The 19495-nt window shown below is 35.0% G+C and overlaps 1 protein-coding gene and 1 long non-coding RNA gene across 4 annotated transcripts in view; one reads left to right on the top strand and one right to left on the bottom strand.

The window, feature by feature from the left end:
• edil3a (EGF-like repeats and discoidin I-like domains 3a) overlaps nucleotides 1–19495 on the top strand; it is a 326360-nt gene that overhangs the window by 205497 nt on the left and 101368 nt on the right. For all 3 annotated transcript variants that reach the window (XM_005165251.6, XM_005165250.6, XM_001332580.10), the window contains one exon: nucleotides 17110–17291. In XM_005165251.6, coding sequence (XP_005165308.1) covers nucleotides 17110–17291 — 182 coding nt within the window. The remainder of the gene's footprint in view (nucleotides 1–17109; nucleotides 17292–19495) is intronic.
• LOC137495627 (uncharacterized) lies at nucleotides 8445–11154 on the bottom strand. Its single transcript, XR_011015577.2, has 6 exons — nucleotides 11095–11154; nucleotides 10671–10776; nucleotides 9594–9713; nucleotides 9332–9417; nucleotides 8979–9021; nucleotides 8445–8881 (listed from the first exon to the last, which is right to left on the bottom strand). It is a non-coding gene; the product is annotated as an uncharacterized lncRNA (long non-coding RNA).

Genomic DNA, 19495 nt, shown 5'->3' with positions numbered 1-19495 from the left:
CATTTGAGCACCCTGCACAGGGAGGCAAGGTCTAGGAATGGCCCACTTCAAATAGTTGGGGAAAGCCAACCCTGAGGGAAAGAGAGCTGTGGTCCTGGCTGATGTAAGGAATAAGAGCAGAGGAAGGCACAATTTATGGAGTTGGATCCCAGAGAGCCTGAGCAAGGAGGGATCCACTCCCATTTGAGGTGGTATGTTTATGCAGTACATTCAACATGTGGAAAAAAAAAAAAAAAAACTTTTCAACATATGTATGTATATACACACACTACTGGTCAAACGTTTGGGGTCAATAGGATTTTTTGTTTTATGTTGTAAAACAAGCTTCTCCTGCTCACCAAGGCTGCATTTATTTAATCAAAAATTCAGTACAAATTGTACAATTGTGAAATTTTATTGCACTATAAAATAACTGTTCAAAAGTAGTTTATTATTAAGTTTTTTTTTTTACTGATTTGAATGATACATTTTAAGTTTCATTACTCCAGTCTTCAGAGTTGCACGATTCTTTAGAAATCACTCTAATATGTATTATTATTATTATTATTATTATTATTATTATTATTATTATTATTAATATTATTATTATTATTCATTCATTCATTCATTCGTTCATCCGTTCATTCATTCATTTTTTTTTTCGGCTTAGTCCCTTTATTAATCCACATGAACCGTCAACTTTTCCAGCACATGTTTTACGCAATGGATGCCCTTCCAGCTGCAACCCATCTCTGGGAAACATCCATACACACTCATTCACACTCATACACTCCGAACAATTTAGTCTACCCAATTCACCTGTACTGCAAGTTTTTGGACTGTGGGGGAAACCGGAGCCCCCAGAGGAAATTGCAGAGGCAAACGCTGCGAGAACATGCAAACTCCACACAGAAATGCCAACTGACCCAGCCGAGGCTCTAACCAGCGACTTTCTTGCTGTGAGGCGACAGCAATACCTACTGTGCCACTGTGTCGCTTATTATTATTATTATTATTATTATTTATTTATTTTTTTTATTAATGGTAATAGTAATAAAAGTAATAATGACTGGAGTAATAATTTCTTTTGAAATTACATTTTACATTTAAATTACATGTTATTAAAATGTTGTATAAATACTTAACAATTTAGCTTTTTTTTTTTTTTTACATTTAATAAATGCTGTAGGAATGTTTGGGTAGACTAATGGACTGTGAGATAATCGCATAAAATTATAGGTTCTTTTATCCCAGAGGAATCATATACATACTCAACTACTATATAATATACTATAAACATACTAGACATGAAAAATTGCACTTTCTGCACTGAGCTTAAATTAATACTCCACAGTGAAACAACAGATCCACAATGATAAAAGAGCTATGTGCAGTCTGTGAAACATATCTCTTTGATGTTAAAATTGTGAAAATAAGAAAATCAGTAGGGTATAAAAAGACATGGTGAGAGGGGGAGAGAAAGAGAGAGAGAGAGGTACAGACAAGCAGACAGACAGACACACACACAGAGAGAGAGAGAGAGAGAGAGAGAGAGAGAGAGAGACAGAGAGAGACAGAGAAACAGAAGATAAGCTTTGAGTTTTTTTTTTTTTTTTTTTGACATAATTGAACTCTGCATCTGCGAATTCTCCGTGAACAGAAATCTGTTGTGACTGTAGGTGTCATAAGTTTACTCTTGTGATGTGCCTGCTCTTTGATTCCTCACAAAACCGTCTTTGTGATTGAGGGATAAAAAGGGAAGAGGCAAAACAGAAACTTCTGACTCCTTCAAAGAGCACCAGGCAATTGAGATGAATCAGTCAGGAGCTATGGAGTGCCGAGCCTGAGTAAATATTAGTATTGAGCAGCCGGGGTAGAGAAAAGGCACTGGAAATGTCAGAGCCTAAATTGAATTGAAGATGCAAATCAACACAGTGTCCTATGTGCATTTCTACACAATCACTCCACCACTAGGAAAGTATTTGCTATGCGGAAGAAGAATGATCCTGAAAAATATTAATAGATGTATTTGTGGGGTTACAACCCCGGCAACATTGTTAAATTACACAGAAATGGAGTGGAAAATGAGGGCATGCATGTTGGCATTCCGTGCTGATGCTGTGCATTCAGAGCAAGCAAGCATTTAGAATATACACAACAACACACAAGATGTCATCATGCTCATTTTTCTTTTTTTTTTTTAGATGTGATCAGACACTGGAATAATGCTTTTATCATGTCATGTTGTTGGAAGACAGCAAGTTTAAAAAGTTCATAGAGATGTGCTTATGACTGAAAACAAATCTTGAAAAAATAATATATTAATATGCAGTTGTCTTGGTTACTTATTGTCAAAAGTTCAGCTTTATTTTATGGAATTTTTTCGAATGCTAATTTCATGATGTACATCCTTCAATGTTTGTCCTCATTCATAACCTTATCCATCAATGTTTACACTGATTGTCTAATCAGTGCTTCCCACTGGTCTGAAATATACTTGTGGTGGTTGCCGAATTGAAATACGCCATTTACCCAAAGCACATAAATAGTTAATGATATGCGACAAATAATACATAATAACATTTTTTTTTTACTATAATTGTATTTATCATGCACTGTTACACACTGTTTCTTTTCAATGGGTTAAAGTAAAAAAAGAAAAGAAAAAAAACGACATCCACAATTTCTGTTACATTCAGGACCATATGCACCCACTGACAGATTAAATCTGCTTCTTTCTTTCTTTCAAGTTCAAAGCAAACTCAAATGCCAAAGCATTTTAGACATGTAAATAAAATAGCCCATGTAATATATTAACATCATCAAATTAACAAAATAATCAGCAAATTAGAAACAAATGACAGAAAAAGGAATAAAAACAGACAATATCTCTAAAAATTATAATAATCACAAGATTAAAACCTGTAGATTATTCACATAAGGCAAATGCTTTGATTAACCATATTTTGCAGCCAGTTTAGACCGGACATTTTGAGTTGATTTAGATAAAAAAAAATTTAAATGTTTATCTCGCTCTTGTCACTGTGCACATGCAATCAGTTGCAAAGCCAAGCGAAAGTAGGTCTAAGTAAAAGGTTGATGCAAATACACATAAGAACTTTATAAAGCGAAAGTAAAAGTTGAATCTCAGACATTTTACAAGATTTAGAACCCGGGCCGGACTAATGTTTTAAGTCCCAAAAATAGGGATGCACCAATCCTGATACTTGGATCAGATATCGATTTCATACCGCAAATTTTTGCTGGATCAGGTATCGGCGAGCTGGTACTGAATCCAATCTTACTCATTAGATATATTCTGTGTAATTTATAATCCAACAAAAGCCATAAAGGAGGCCTTTTATAAAGCATTAGAAAGTTTTCATATCGACCTACTATTTCCCAAATTTTCTGAAACCGTTCTATAGTTTAATGTGCAGTATACAGATAAATAATCAAGTGCTTAAATTCATGTTCAGTTCAGCCTTCCCGCCGCCACGCCCGTCAATCATTCTCTATTCATTCACAATTCAAGCTCCTTGTCGCATTCGTTTATGACAACACAAAAAAATAATAATTTGTTCCTGTCAATATAAACAATCATTGGATAAATGTATTTAGTTTTGCATCAAATGGGTAAATTTTGACCCGCAGCTAGGAGTTCATTGCTGTTTCTAAATCAAGTTGTGATGTGTCTGTTAGATCATCAGATTGCATTCACAACACTGGAATAGAGAGGGTTATTACCTGCTCTTCACACACAAAGTAGGCCTACCTGAAGTTTTAAATTAGACAAGGCTCAATAATACATTGGACAGATCCTCAATGCACTGATTTCTCACCTTTGTGCTGCTAAGTTTTTAAAGTGTCTGCAGATACCGGAGGGCTGTGTGCTGTGTCTCAGTGATGCATCAGGCGCTTAATTCATGCACCGACTGCGCAGACGCGATGTGCGCCGCTTTGTAAAATTATTCTCTCATCCTTCAACTGAGTTTATTCTTCTAAGGGGAATACTTTCAATGCTGTGAATAGTTTGTAAAGCCTGGCTCATTGTGGTTAAAGTAGTTGATTAAATTAATAAAAGTAAAATGACTGGAACAATATGGATTGTCATTAACAGAAACAGGAACTTGTTTATCAAGTAAAACTTGCTTCAGATGTTTAGTTAGGTCTGCCTCAAACCTGCAGGAAATTATCAGCCTTCACTTAAAAGGCTGGTTATTTTACTAACAATAAGGGTCAATACTAATATCCTATTACAGATCTCAAAGAAAAATCTTAATATTCAAAAAAGGAAACATAAGCTGCGGGCCACAACAGATCAATGTTGTAAGGAATGCTCAAAAATTGTAGTCTAGTTTACAGCAAGCATCATGTTTTTAGTTAGATTATGCTGTCTGTCATATACAGTCGGCCTATGGGTCTTTTATTTTTATTAAAGAAGATATATTATTTAAGTTTATGACCAGACCTTTAGAAACGGTTATATGCTTAAAATAAAATAAAATAAAAAACAGGATTGGATCTGCATTGTTCAATACTTAGGATCGGTGTTGGTGCATTCCTACCCAAAAATGTACGGGTCTCTGTGTCACTAAATATACACTACCGGTCAAAAGTTTGGGTTAATTTTTTTTCCATGTATTTTTTTTTTCCTCTAAGAAAATTATTCCATTCATCAAGGTGGCATTTATTAATATAAAAAAGTTAAATTGTTAAATATTTATTAATATTTAAAATAACTGCTTTCTTATTGTATGTAGTTTCAAATTAAATTATTTTTCCAGTCTTTATTGCTTTTATTACTATTTCCAATAATCATAATAGTATGTATTATTAATAATAATAATAATAATAATAATAACAATATATTAATATGAATAATATAGTGATTTCTGAAGGATCATGTTGACTGTAGACTAGAGTAATGAAACTGAAAATATATCAGAAAAAATAACTGAAATAAATTATTAAATAATAAACCATTTTTAATCAGTTAATTTACAGTGCAATAACATTTCACAATTGTACAATTTGTACTGTGTGTTTGATTAAATAAATGCAGCCTTGGTGAGCAGGATAGGCTTATTTTACAGCATATAAAAATCCTACTGACCCCAAACTTTTGACCGGTAGTGTACTTGGGCAGCTGTTAATAAACCTGGGTGGCCCACCAAAGTAAGATCTATGTGAGGGAAGCACTGGTGTAATGTTTAAAGGTCTTTCTGCCATATGTCCTAGAATGAACTGTTGTGTCATAATGTATTGTCTGCATCCTGTTCATCTTTGAAAGGTGTTATTTTATTCTCTCTGTCTGAGAAACAGTAGGTTTTGCATTCTGTTTCATACAAAGCTGCATTTATCTGTTTCTTAGTTCTGTTATTGTCATATTTGGGTATTGTTGTCCTCCTCTACACTTTGATTTTATTCCTCTTTATTTTCCTCGTTTGTTATTCCTATAAGTGAACAACCAACAAAGATCATGTTGCTTTATTCTGAAAGGTACATACTGAATAATCCTTCTCGTAGCTCTTAAGAGGGGAGGTAATGGTGAAATGTCTTTGGATATCCTGATGTTAAGTAAACAAACTCACAAATATCCTCTCTTTTCCAGAAGGCTTACAGGAAGTTGATGTTAAGATGATGATTCAGCATTCCGGTATTGATTTGTTAGATGGGCAACTAATTACTGGAACCTTTTTAAAATGGGGAAAGACAAGGTTCGCTTGCAAGCTGCATAATGAGTCATGTTTGATGGAAGGATGGAAGGGCTAAAGAGACTCTGAGTGTCTTATTAATTCCACCGGGGGGGGGGGGGGGGGGGAAAGATGGAAATACAGACTTGTAATACACACTGTACATTCACCAGATACTAACATTTAAAAGTTATTTTTAAAAGGAATTGATGCTTTTGTTAAGCAGGGATGCGTTAAATTGATCAAACATGATGGCAAAGAAATTGTGGTGCACTTTTCACAGAGTTCTGTACACTCTTTGGGTTTTGTGGTTCGTAATGTTTCTTATCAGATGCAAAGACATTTAACTGGCTTTCATTACTCAAGTGAACATTAGAACAGTTCTCTGTCCACACAACATTCTCCTCATCAAGTGTTAATATCATTTTTTTATTCTTTGTGCTGTTGAGTCTACAGAGCTTTCAGCCCAAATTCTCTAAACTAGACAGTCCTTCATGAAGGACCAGACTGTGGTATTGAATGATACACTCTCAAATAAATAAATAAATAAATAAATGCTACAATGTTGTACCAATTTCGTACCATTGCAGTTTTTTATGTTTAAGGACTTGATTTGTACCATTGGAAACCCAAATGTAACTGTGGTTTTTTAAACCTGCAGAATAGATACAATATTGTACAAAGGTACAAATCTAACACATGAATGTACCACTACAGTGACAAAACACTTTGTACCTTAACAGTGTCAACTGTCAATACCTTTGTAATCACTTAAAAGTTCATTTCATTTACTTAATTTAAAAAAAAAGAGATATAATTATGCAAAAGTATCGTAACAAGATATGCACAATGTTTAATTAGTTTTACCATTTTAAAATGTCTGCATGAACACTTTGCATATGAAGGGCTTCTGCCAGCTCACATGCGTAGTGGAAAACAAACGCAAAAAGGTGTGGATGTCAATAATGAAAATGTATTTATCTGAAAATGCTTACCAGATGTTTATTACAAATGCCATAAATGTTTAGTTTATAATACCTACAGTTTATTTTTATCAGTTGTTTTGTGTTATAGAACTTAATAACAAATGTTTGTGAGTTTTTTTTTTTATGCATTTATATGATTCATGTTTTAATATGGACATTATTCATAAAACTCTTCCCAGTAATATTTATTTCCATAGATACTGTAATAAAGGAGTTGTCTAAAACTTGTGTACCTTTTATATGAGAATAATTTAATGAGTGATGAATTGTGTACCTTCATTTGGTACCATAAAAGGTACAGAACAGTATCATATTAGGTATTGGTATTAGGTATATTAGGTATTTTCTGTACTATGTAAGGCACAACTTTTACAAAGGTACAGAACTATTCCATAGGGAACATTATTTGTACCACCATGTACCTTTTTTCTGAGCGTGTATAGTAAAGATCAAGTATTTAACATTTTGAAAATACCAACTTTTGTTGTTATGGCTGAAAGTTCCGATCATCATCTGGACAATCTGCTGTCAGAGGGTTTCAATAACACTGAAACAATAATACCTGCAAGTTTGCTGCAAACAAATAATATGTGTTGAATTTGAACAAACAAATTGAATTTAGTCTATTTGAATTTAGTTTAAATTCAGCCTAAACACATTGTTTACAATCACTGTACGTTAAAAAAAAAAAATTAAATTAAATAAAAAAACTGCTAATCCAGGGTATCATCTTTGAATCATTTTTTTCAGTGCACTTCAAAAAAGGCTAGTTTTGCAAAGACTGTCAGCTAAGAAAGAAACCCGGAAGAAATATGTGCCTTAACATAAAGTTTTGCAAAATATGAATTGCGTTGCTTTGTGTACATTTCGTGGCATGTTTCAGAAGACAAATGCACTAGAGCAGGGATCAACAGCCTTGTTCCTGGAGGTCTGGAGTCCTGCAGATTTTAGCTCCAACCCTAATCAAAAACACCTGAACAAGCTAATTTAGGTCTTACTACAGGTATACTTGAAACAGCCAGGCAGGTGTGTTGAGGCAAGTTAGAGCTAAACCCTGCAGGGCACCGGACCTCCAGGAACAAGATTGGTGACCCCTGCACGAGTGGGTGCTGTCACTTTTGTGAATCTGAAATATGTTACTCATGATGCAGTTTGTTGTATGTTTCAGCTGCATGTCTTTCTTGTAAATTTTATGAGAAAGCAGGTCTTGTCCAGCTCTAACTTCCTTCAACACACCTGCCTGGAAGTGTTTAGTTTACCTTGGAGATTGACAGGCTGGTTCAGGTGTGTCTACTTGGGGTTGGAATTAAATTCTGCAGGACACTGGCCCTCCAGGATTGAGTTTTGGGCCAACAAATCATTGACCACAAAACCCATCCAATAGTGTTTATAAAATGAGAAGTAAGAGCACGTTTTTGATGTTGTACTTCTCCAAAGGGTTCATTTGCACAGCAAAATATGGGGACCCAAAACAACTCTATGGGTGTTAATTTCAACACTTTGAAAGTGTCTCATGGGGTCCACTCAAAACAGAGTTAAATCAACACTTTCAAAAGGGTTGGCACATTGACACCGAAGTAAGGGTTAATTTTAACTCAGGGCAGAGTTAAAAAATGTAACTATATTTAACACCACCTGGTGTAATATATTATTTTATTCAACTCTCTTAAGTGTAAATATGGTAAAAAGGTCAAATAGACTGTAAATTACAAAATAAAAAAACATTTTATTTGAAAACATTCACAACTTAAACAATTCATTCAATTTTTAAAATGCAACAATGTCAAATTTGCTTTAAATGTTTTATTAGTAAAGACAGTATCAACAAAATATGATGTCCAAACTTGATGTTTCATCAGAGCAATTTGAAAGTTCAATATATCGTCACTCATAGTTTTCTTCTGAACGCATAGTTTTCTTCTGAAATTACATTTTAAACAACTTGGCGTGCAAATCTTTCACTTCTGGTGTTTCCTTGGTCCTCCATATCAAACACAGCAGTTTAAATGAAGGTATAAATGCTGTAAACTTGTGTGAAAACAAACTGGAGCTAGGAAATCTCATCAAGCATGTCCTGTGAAAGATGTGCTTCCCAGCCACAGGATGACCTTTTTATCCATGACGATGTAGTAGCTGCTGATCGCTCGTCTGGTGATTCCAGATGCACGGATATACTGTAGGGTGATGCTCATCTAAGAACTCTTCAAGACTCCAGCATGACTAAAAAAAATGTTTGAAAACAAATTGCAATCAAATTCTATGATATATTTAAAAAAACATTTAAAGTAAATAAAACATTCAAGAAATCTAAACTCACCTTTTGAAAATCCACATGATGATCCACAACTTGACTCTCCCAGCTGGTTGAGGTGACAGGATATGGAAAAGTAGAAAAAACACATATATCACTGTTGGATCTCCAAAAACAATTTGGTTAACCACTATGACTAGAACTGGAAAAACAGGCAGCTGTCTGTCCAGAATCCTGAATTTAACACAACACTTGGAGCAAAATTTAGAGGAGCTTAAAATCTTTTATATCATTTAGTGATGCTGACTTCCCCAAAATATTGGCCACAGTGTAAAAAATATTCATAAACTTACAGTTTTCTGTAAGCGTGTGCGTGCGTGTGTGTGTGTGTGTGTGTGTGTGTGCGCGTGTTTCTTTACCAGATTCAACTTGTTAGGCCCTTTCAGGTCCAGTATTGACGCCACCTTTCCTGGAGTCTAGCAGATGTTTCAGGTCCAAATATAATCTAAAATATTAGGATAAGCAGAAGAGAAAAAGTGCAAAGCAAAGAGCAAAACATTATTTAAGTAACAGTTCACCCACAATACAAAACTTATCACCTTCATGTCATTTGTTATTCTCTAATGCTCTAATACCCTCTCAGCTTATTGTAAAACAAATACAGAACTTTATCAAACATACCTTCATTATTATCACCACATATGACCAAGAAGGTGTACTTGGTCATTTCACCAACTCTGGAAATACACCATCCGTCTCTAATCAGCCACCGTCACAGGGTCTTGTGTTATTGTACTGTGGCTGTTAAAAAACAACAACACATTAGTATCTAACACATATGAATAACCTTCAGATAAAAAAGAAAGATGAACATCACAAAGTATGCCTCAAACATTTTCACATATCTTTTGATTCAGATGTTGATTTTTGATAATAAATCTACAAATCAAACCTGTATCATCATTAGGCTGCTCAAATATGAATCAGTTGATTAATTTTACAGACAGGTGGCTGTTTACAACGCACTAATAAAACGGAAATGTTGTGTACAGTACATGCTAAGTTTAGCCTATAGTTTTAAGCACAATATCATGCGGGAGAAAAAGCTTGACTAAGATGTTCCTGACTACAGAAATAGCCTAACTTACTAACGTCAGACATCCCGAGTTGGGAAAAGTCATTTTCGGGGGATACAGAGTTGATTTGCGGGAGGTAGCGGGAGAGATGAGTACCTAAAGAGCAATGGCATGAGTTGCGCGCGACGTACCTGAAGAGCGGTGGGGGTGACTTGCGCGCGAAGTACCTGAAGAGCTGGGAGGGATGCGGTGGAAAGGGGCGTGCAAAGTGTTTAATGACCGGGCGGGAGACGCGCGATATCCGGGAGATGATCATTCATTTGCGGGCATCTACTTGGGCATCTGGGAGTCTCTGTGCATTTGCGGGATTACGTTAACGTTAGTCCCGCAACTTCCGGGAGACTTCTGTAACGTTAAATGTCTGATAAAGTGCAAACGCGGTCATTTAAAGACATTAATGTTAACATTCCGACTTTAATGGTTGTCAACACTTAATATAATTCAAGCGTACGTTATCACACGAGTCTAAGTTATGGACTAACGGTATATGGACGGCCACGAATGAACCAGTTTAAAAGGGCCGCGGTGTTTAAAATAACCAAATTAACGTACACGAATAACAAACAATCATTTGTTTCAGTCAGGAAGCCTTTTACAAGTAAGCATATGTTCATTTACTCACCAGACATGTTTTAGAAACTCTCCAGAGCTTATGGAAACCGTCCTGTGTTGCCGTTAGCATCTGGGCAGAGTAGGCTAGGCGCTCCGGGGATTCCCTCGCTAGTTTGCTTGGAATTAAAGGAGAAGTGTCGATTTTATTTTACAGATGGGTAACAACGCACAAAATGGCATTAAGCGTGACAGAAATGTGTTGAACATGTACATTTGATGTTTTTATGCACTATGTGTGCGTGAGCATATAAAAACATTCTTGAAAAGAAGTCAATAGTAATGCAGTTAAGCTAGATACACAAACGACCATGAATGACCCGCAGAAGTTTAAAATTGTAACTCCATTCTAAAGTTATTAACTTAACAACATGTTTACAACTGTATTTCCTTAAAGAAAGTCTGTAAAATACCAGCATTTAGGTAGTTTGACTCACCAGTTGCTGTTCTAAATCTCAGAGGGAAAATGGCGTCTGGAAAATTCTTCAGTGACTGGGGCTGCATGAATTCCCGGATGTTGGAAATAACACCACCAAGTGTTGAAAAGATAACTCCTTGATTTCGCACTGAATAAAAACAATTCTAACTCTTATTATATTCATTTATCAAAATCTAACTCTTTAACGTCAACACTTTACTCTCAAATGCTTCAACACCGGGAATTTAACTCTGATGAATTTGCTGTGTAGAAACTGCTGTTAGATGTATTTTTTGAAGAATGTTTGTGTTGTGCATAAACATGTGAAGCACATATTGTTTAATGGTCTGTGTTGGTTACAATAGAGTACATAAGGTCTAAAGAAATTTTCTAAATGTGATTAGGTTTCTTAAGCTGTACTTCAGGAGATATGCGTTACAAAACAGGCTTCAAAACTGCTTGTTTGCTCATTTAACTCAACTTTAAAAAGGATTTAACAATGATTTGAACGTGAACCTCTAATTTTGTATGCACACATTTTATTTAGATCCAACAAACAAGCATGATAATCAGAATCCAAATAGTCTACAAGAAGTCAGTCTAAGATGACAAATGTACAAGACTCATATTTTGTTATCAAACTTTTTATGTGTTAAATTGCAGCTTTTGTTACAAGCTATTGACATCAAACTATCATGTTTTATATACTGTATATGAAGAATGCTCTGTTCTGTGGTTGTTTTAGAACTTCCAATTAATTTTGTATATGGGGAAATGACTAGGAATAATAAAAGGCAGAAAACAGTCAAAATACTTCTACAAACAATTGACAAAAACTATAAAACTAATATATATTATACCATATTGTAACATTAAGCAGCATAACAAATAGGTGTTTACAGTTAAAAATCAATAAAAGAAAATGAGAAGTCTTGAGCCAATAGCCAATAAGGTTCCAATGATTTTGCCTACTCATGCATGATAGAAAAAACTCTGTGTGTGTGTGTGTGTGCGTGTGTGTGCGTGTGTGTGTGTGTGTGTGTGTGTGTGTATGTACACACACACACTAACCAGCTACTTTATTAGATACAGGTACACCTTACTAGCACTGGGTTATACCCCCTTTTGCTTTCAGAACTGCCTTAATCCTTTGTGGCATAGGTTCAACAAGGTACTAAAAATATTCCTCAGAGATTTTGGGTTATATTGACATGATAGCATCACGCAGTTGCTGCAGATTTGTTGGCTGCACATCCATGATGCAAACATTCCCCCACATTCCAAAGGTGCTCTATTGGATTGAGATCTGGAGACTGTGGAGCTGTTTGAGTACAGTGAATTCATTGTCTTGTTCAAGAAAACCAGAGAATCAGAGATGATTCACGCTTTATGGCATGGCATGTTAAGCTGCTGGAAGTAGCCATCAGAAGTTGGGTAGACTGCGGTCATTAAGGGATGCACATGGTCAGCAACAATACTCAGAGAGTCTGTAGCATTGACACGATGCTCAATTGGTACTAATGGGCCCGAAGTGTGCTAAGTAACCCTTGATACAAGGCAGGATATACATACACACACACACACACACACACACACACACACATATATATATATATATATATATATATATATATATATATATATATATATATATATATATATATACACACACACACATACACATATATACACACACACAAGTTTCTGTATATAAATAAAAATATGTATATATATATATATATATATATATATATATATATATATATATATATATATATATATATATATTTTTTTTTTTTTTTTTTTTTTTTTTTTTTTTTAGATTTAGGTGGAACCCAGTTGTAAGACATTTTACCATTAAAGTGTGTGTCTTATCTCTGATAAGTTAAAACTCTGTTCCTGTTGAGGTCATTGGCAATATTTCAGCTCTGAGAGATTGGAGGATGTTTACACCGAGACAGAAAGAGACAGATGAGAGAGAGGGGAGCTTTAAGGCAAGAAGCCAAACAAAGCTAAAAGTGATGATTGCAACCAAAATAAAAACTGACTTTTTTGACACTGCTAGAATATCTTATTGCGTTACATTTCCTTGGAAGTCATGCATCTCCAATTAAATGTTCACACAGCTTACGTATTTAAGCATTAGCAGGCGTGCGGTCTCTGAAAACAGCATGCTGACTTGAAAGCAAGAGACATGCCCCTAAAACCTCTTTTTTTGGAAGAGAGCCTTGAAAAGAAACAAATCACACCTTTCAAGGTTGAAGATTACAAGAGCATGGAAACATGTTCACTTACGGCTTGTTATGAGCTTCAGTATTTTGAAAATGAGAACACCAAGGCCAATATTTCCCTTAATGAAAACAACATGCAAAAATGGGATTCCTGCTGGTGAAATCATGTCCCCAGGTGGGACTGAGGAAATCAACTCAGAGGCTGAACGAAAGGGAATCATTTTTTTGTAACGGAAGAGAAAAAGACAGCATGTCCATTAGAGAGATTTTGTGAAGGATATAGGAATAAGTAAAGGATTGTTGTTTCCAGAGTGATTGCAGCAAGATTATTATAGTTTAGCTTTTTTAACTGGTTTTATTGCAAAATTATGTTTACAATTGCTTTAAATTTCATTCTTTCATTCATTGATTTTCCTTTTGCTTAGTCCCTTTATTAATACGAGGTCGCCACAGCGGAATGAACCGCCAACCTATCTAGCCTACGCAGCGATGCCCTTCCAGCTGCAACCCATTACTGGGTAACATTCATACACACACATACACTACAGACAATTTAGCTTACCCAATTTACATATACCAATTGTCTTTGTGCTTGTGGGAGAAAGCACCCGGAGGAAACCCACGCAAACATGGAGAGAGCAAGCAAACTTCTCACTGAAATGCCAACTGACCCTGCCAAGGCTAGAACCTGTGATCTACTGGCTGTAAGGCGATTGTGCTACCGACTGTGCCACCGTGACGCCGCTTTAAATTTCTGTTTATTTATTTATTTGTTTGTGTCTTTAATGGTTTCTGTAGTTTAGTTTTTGAAATCATTTATATTTAGTTTCAGTTTTAGTAATTCTAGTTTACATAAGTCTCGATCATAGTAAAGTTTAGTGTTTGCACATCTTACAATAGGTGCGTCTCAAATTGCATTCTTATGTACTGTTCTACGCCGCTTTGTAGTATAAATAGTGTAAGTAGTTTGTTCACGATGAAAACTGGAAAAAGTAAGTCCACTTTAATCACCCGGATCATGCACTTATTCAACCGTTAAAACCTTTATTTATTTTGGATTGTGAATGCAGTATTCTCCTGCAAAATTTATTAGCACCTCACAATGGTGAATGCGGCTGTACTCATAGCAGATATTATTTGGTAATTTGTTTCACTAGTTTAGCAACTGTCAAATGTCATAAAGGAAACGATTTGAATTTGCTTAGTAAAAAAAAATACATTAGTGTTCCATTTGGAACAACACTACTTACATATCATATGCTGTTGTACGTGTGTGTGTGTGTGTGTGTGTGTGTGTGTGTGTGTGTGTGTGTGTGTGTGTGTGTGTGTGTGTGTGTGTGTGTTCGTGTACATGTGTGTACAGTGCATAAGTACATAGTGCATAAGTGCAAAGTGTATAGTGTGCCATTTGGGATGCAGCTAAAAATTACTTGTTTAAACAAAAACTGAAAAAAAAAACATAAAAATTAAATTTAACTTATAAAAGTAAAATGATTAAGAATTCATGCACGTTTTTTAAATATTAAAGGATTCCTATGGTGAAAAATCCACTTTTAAATCTGTTTGGACAGACTTGTGTGTAGGTATAGTGTATATACTGTCATATTGGGATGATATAAACACACCCAGTCCTTTTTTATTTTTTTTTTTAGAATTTAACAACATAAAAATGGTGGACCAATTGGAGAGGTTTTCAGACAGACTACAACTTGATGTAGGAGTGCGGTTCCCCCACCCACCAATATTGAATGTCAGGCGCACATTAACATGTCTCCGTAGTAACGCATATAATCATATCAACACATGATGTGCGCAAAACAACCTGGAATAAAAGGTCTGTTCAGTTTGCTAGGATCATCAATCATCCTCAAACGTGATCAAGAGTGAGTTTTACAAGTTTAAAATGTTTTAAAACAGTGCATGTGTGTAATGCATTACAGCGATTACCTTCCGATTCACTTCATCAGCACAGCTGCATGTCAGAACAATTATAAAAGAAGATGCTTTAATCACGGTTAGTGGACGTTAAATCAGGTTTATTTTGTAAATTAACATAACAGATATCCACACAGCAGTGAATATTAACCTGTATCCTGTCACATTTGCGGCCAAAAATAATTCAAAGCTAAACGCGCGAGCTGTCTCTCTGTGTGTGTGTGTGTGTCTGAGCTGTGTGTGTGTGTGTGTGTGTGTGTGTGTGTGTGTGTGTGTGTGTGTGTGTGTGTGTGTGTGTGTGTGTGTGTCTGCGACTGCCCTATGTGTGTGTGTGTGTCTGCGCTGTGTGTGTGTGTGTCCTCGCTGTGTGTGTGCGTGAACTTTGTAACGAGGACTAGCCTTAATGGCCCAGTAAAAAAACACCAACCAGGTTTTACCAGCTAAAACACAGACACTTCAGACAGCTATAATAAATAATCTGATGGGTGTTTTGAGCTGAAACTCTACAGACACATTTTGGGGACACAAAAGACTTATATTAAATCTGGAAATAGGGGTAACCTAGGTGCCCTTTAAATATAACATGTGTAGTTAAACACAACTAGTTTACATTTTTTTTTGGTAAAAGATTAGAAAAAGAAAATACTAAAGTCATGTTTTATGTTGAAGATGTTTTTGAACCCAAGTACTTGACTAAAGTGAAATCTACTGCTATTTATCTAAACAGCTGGAGATAAGATTTTCCACCAAAGAATTAGTGCTTTTGAATTCCGAAAATTATTTTCAGAATTTTATTATTTTGATAAAATATTTAACATTTAACTGAACTGTTTAATATTTGACGACATTTACAATATATATTTCTTGTCGGCTTAGTCCGAGGTCCTTTATTAATCCGGGGTCGCCACAGCAGAATGAATCGCCAACTTATCCAGCAAGCTTTTATGCAGCGAATGCCCTTACGGGAGAAACCCAACTCTGGAAACATCCACACACACATTCACACCAAGTGAACGCAGGGAGAATATGCAAACTCCACACAGAAACGCCAACTGAGCCGAGGCTCGACCCAGCGATTTTAGTTTAGTTTAGTATATATATATATATATATATATATATATATATATATATATATATATATATATATATATATATATATATATATATATATATATATACATACACTTCAATATGTTTTGAACATAATAAGTTTTGTGGCTCAAGAAGAAGCACATGCTTATTCAAAATCTGTGTAGAATAAGCTTTTTTAAAGTATGTTTAACTGTATATTAAATCAAATAAATTGTAACTCATTTTATTATTATTATTATTATTATTATTATTATTATTATTATTATTGTTATTTTTCTTCTTCTTCTTCTTCTTCTTCTTATTATTAATATTATTATTATTATTATTATTATTATTATTATTATTAATATTATTATTATTATTAATATTAGTATTACTATTAGTTTGATGTTCTGTCTCAATCTACTAAAATAAACCTAACATAAACACTTTTGTTTAAAAATACTACTACTACTACTACTACTACTAATAATAATAATAATAATAATAATAATAATAATAATAATAATAATAATAATGACAAAGTTTATATCTGTGTATGTCAGCAAACTTTCCACAAAATTATTTTGGGATCAAAGGTTATTTTTGTCTGTACTTGTGTCTTTGAACATCAAGCATATGGCAGCTTCACACAGAACACAAAAATAATGATGTGCAAATAACAAGTATATACCAAAGTACCAAGTATATGTTTCTTGTGAAAACTTGTATTTGTAAAGTTGCGACACGATTTCTTTGTACCTTGTGTAACCTCTCTATTTGTGTGTATTCCACAGAATGTTCTGGTCCACTGGGCATGGAGGGTGGCATCATCTCCAACCAGCAGATAACAGCCTCATCTACTCACCGAGCTCTCTTCGGCCTCCAGAAGTGGTACCCCTACTTTGCCCGGCTGAATAAGAAGGGCCTGGTGAACGCCTGGACTGCAGCCGAGAATGACAGATGGCCCTGGATTCAGGTAACAGATTGACACCAGCAGATTAAGCCTGGATGAAGATCCATCAACAGCGAATGAACCTGTAGTTTGGCACAAATATTTTCTTTCTGTTGTGCTGTTTATATGAAAATGATGATCATCGGTTGACTTATTTAATTTTGTGTTTCTTTTGATTTTGCATTGACTAATAATAAAAGAAATAATAATATATTTATGGAAATACAAATATAAAACAGCCACAAAAGAATAATCGCAATAATAATAATAATAATAATAATAATAATAATAATAATAATAATAATAATAATACACAGCATTATTTTTTTGAGAGTTTATGATTCAATAGTATAAAATTATCTTAAACTAAAAAATTATAAAGTTATTTCAACCCTATTCTGGCTGTAATTCGGACTAAACCATCTTCTGGGTTAATATTAAAAAAAAAAAAGGTCTAAATTTAACACAATGTTTGGGTTAGTTAATATTTTACTCAATTTGGGTTTAAAAAGCCCAGCATTTCTTAGAGTGTAACAATAATTGGAGTGGCTTCTGTATAATTATAAACGGTATAATTATAATAATGTGTTGATCACCAGAAACATGTTGCTAGTATTTTTCATAATATAACAAATGCAGGTGACATGTTGTTTTCTTTTCCCTTTTTTTATTTTTAAATTTTTTTCTCGTTTGTTTGTTTTGCTTTCCTCCAGCAGGGAAACTGTGAATTTAATGGGGTCTCTCTGTTACACACTCCAGGAATCAAAACAATGTGTTTCTCCTTGGGCTGCAAGTCTGATTTTATTCACAAAAGCCTTGTATGTTCAGAGAACCGCTTCGTGTTAGTCCATTACTGTTAATTGATGTCGACACAAACTTACATCTCTGCGTATCAATCCATATCTCTGAGTTTCCTTCGCTGAATGCTTTAGTATTCATCTGCGGTTTCTACAGCAGAGTACATTTGATTGATAATGCAGACAATCACACTGGATGGAAGTCTCAGTCCATTTACCTCTAGTTTTACGATGAGTAGCCTCGCGTCAGGCTCAGATTTATCCTTTAAATGCTTGCTTGTAAAAGACAGAGAGAATGAATTGGATCCTTCATTGAATTGATATTCCGTGGCTTCTCGGAGCGGCAGTGTAGTGTAAAACTCTGACCTCTTTGAGGAGCCGAGATGAAATTCAGCTCAAGACAGAAATGATAGGGAGAGTCTGACTGCAGAATTATGAGCGTAACAAGTTAACCACTGTTTGTGCACCGCTGGCTGCTCGCAGGTTAAGAGCGAGGATTATAGGTGGAGAAATAGAGAGAGCGAGAAAGGGAGACAAGGAGGCGAGAGAAGGAAGAAAGGGAGAAATCTGAGGCATTTAGGGAGAGAGTCTGACCTTAATGATGCCACTTGGGATGGAGGTTTTGGTGCTGTGGATCAGCTGGGTTACAGCAAAGAGAGCTGTTTTAGAAAGATCAGACTGGCTTGAGGCCCTCTGCTTCCACATGGCCTCGCTTCAGCTCTAATCACTTAAATCAGGGGTGACTATGGTGTATTTGCTTGTCTTTCTCTTGTTAACATGCTTTTTCTTCACTGTCATTTCATGTCAGTTCACCTCAGTTGTTCAGTGTTGAAGCCTTCAGGTGCTGCAGGTGGTGAATAAAATAACGTGTTCGCACTCCAAACTAGTCACATTTTGATGTCTGAACTCCTTGGCATACCTTTTCAACTCACTCGGTACCCCCTAGTGCCTTTTTTCAACCCAATTTATGTCAGAACAGCATATCTCCACGGATTCTCCCCAAAGCAAAATAATTACGATTTAAAATATTAAATATCCTTCTATGCTTCTCTACATTTAAAATTCTTTTTATTTTTTTTTTTTATTTTACCACACTTATAAAAACATAAACACTTGTTTAAGGACATATAGTAGAACACATTTACATGCAGTTTTACGAACAGTGCAGGACTGGATGACAGAAAAGAAGGTCATTTCTGATGATTTCGCTCACCCCAAAAAAGGCTCTGTTTGCTCGATTTGATTAATATCATGTTGTCCAAATACTTTATAAATAATATTTAAAAAATTCTCCATTATTGTTTTTTTTTTATATATACAATACACTAGGTACTAGTGTACTTTTCTTGACAAACAAAACAAAATGAGTATTGTAATAAATCGTTTTTGTTTTTTTTCTCCTTAACCTCTTACTGTTCCTATTGCCTATAA

Source organism: Danio rerio, chromosome 5 (assembly GCF_049306965.1).
Source record: "Danio rerio strain Tuebingen ecotype United States chromosome 5, GRCz12tu, whole genome shotgun sequence".
Lineage (NCBI taxonomy): Eukaryota > Metazoa > Chordata > Actinopteri > Cypriniformes > Danionidae > Danio > Danio rerio.
The sequence above is the reverse complement of the archived record's forward strand: the minus strand, read 5'-3'. Positions and strand labels throughout refer to the sequence as shown.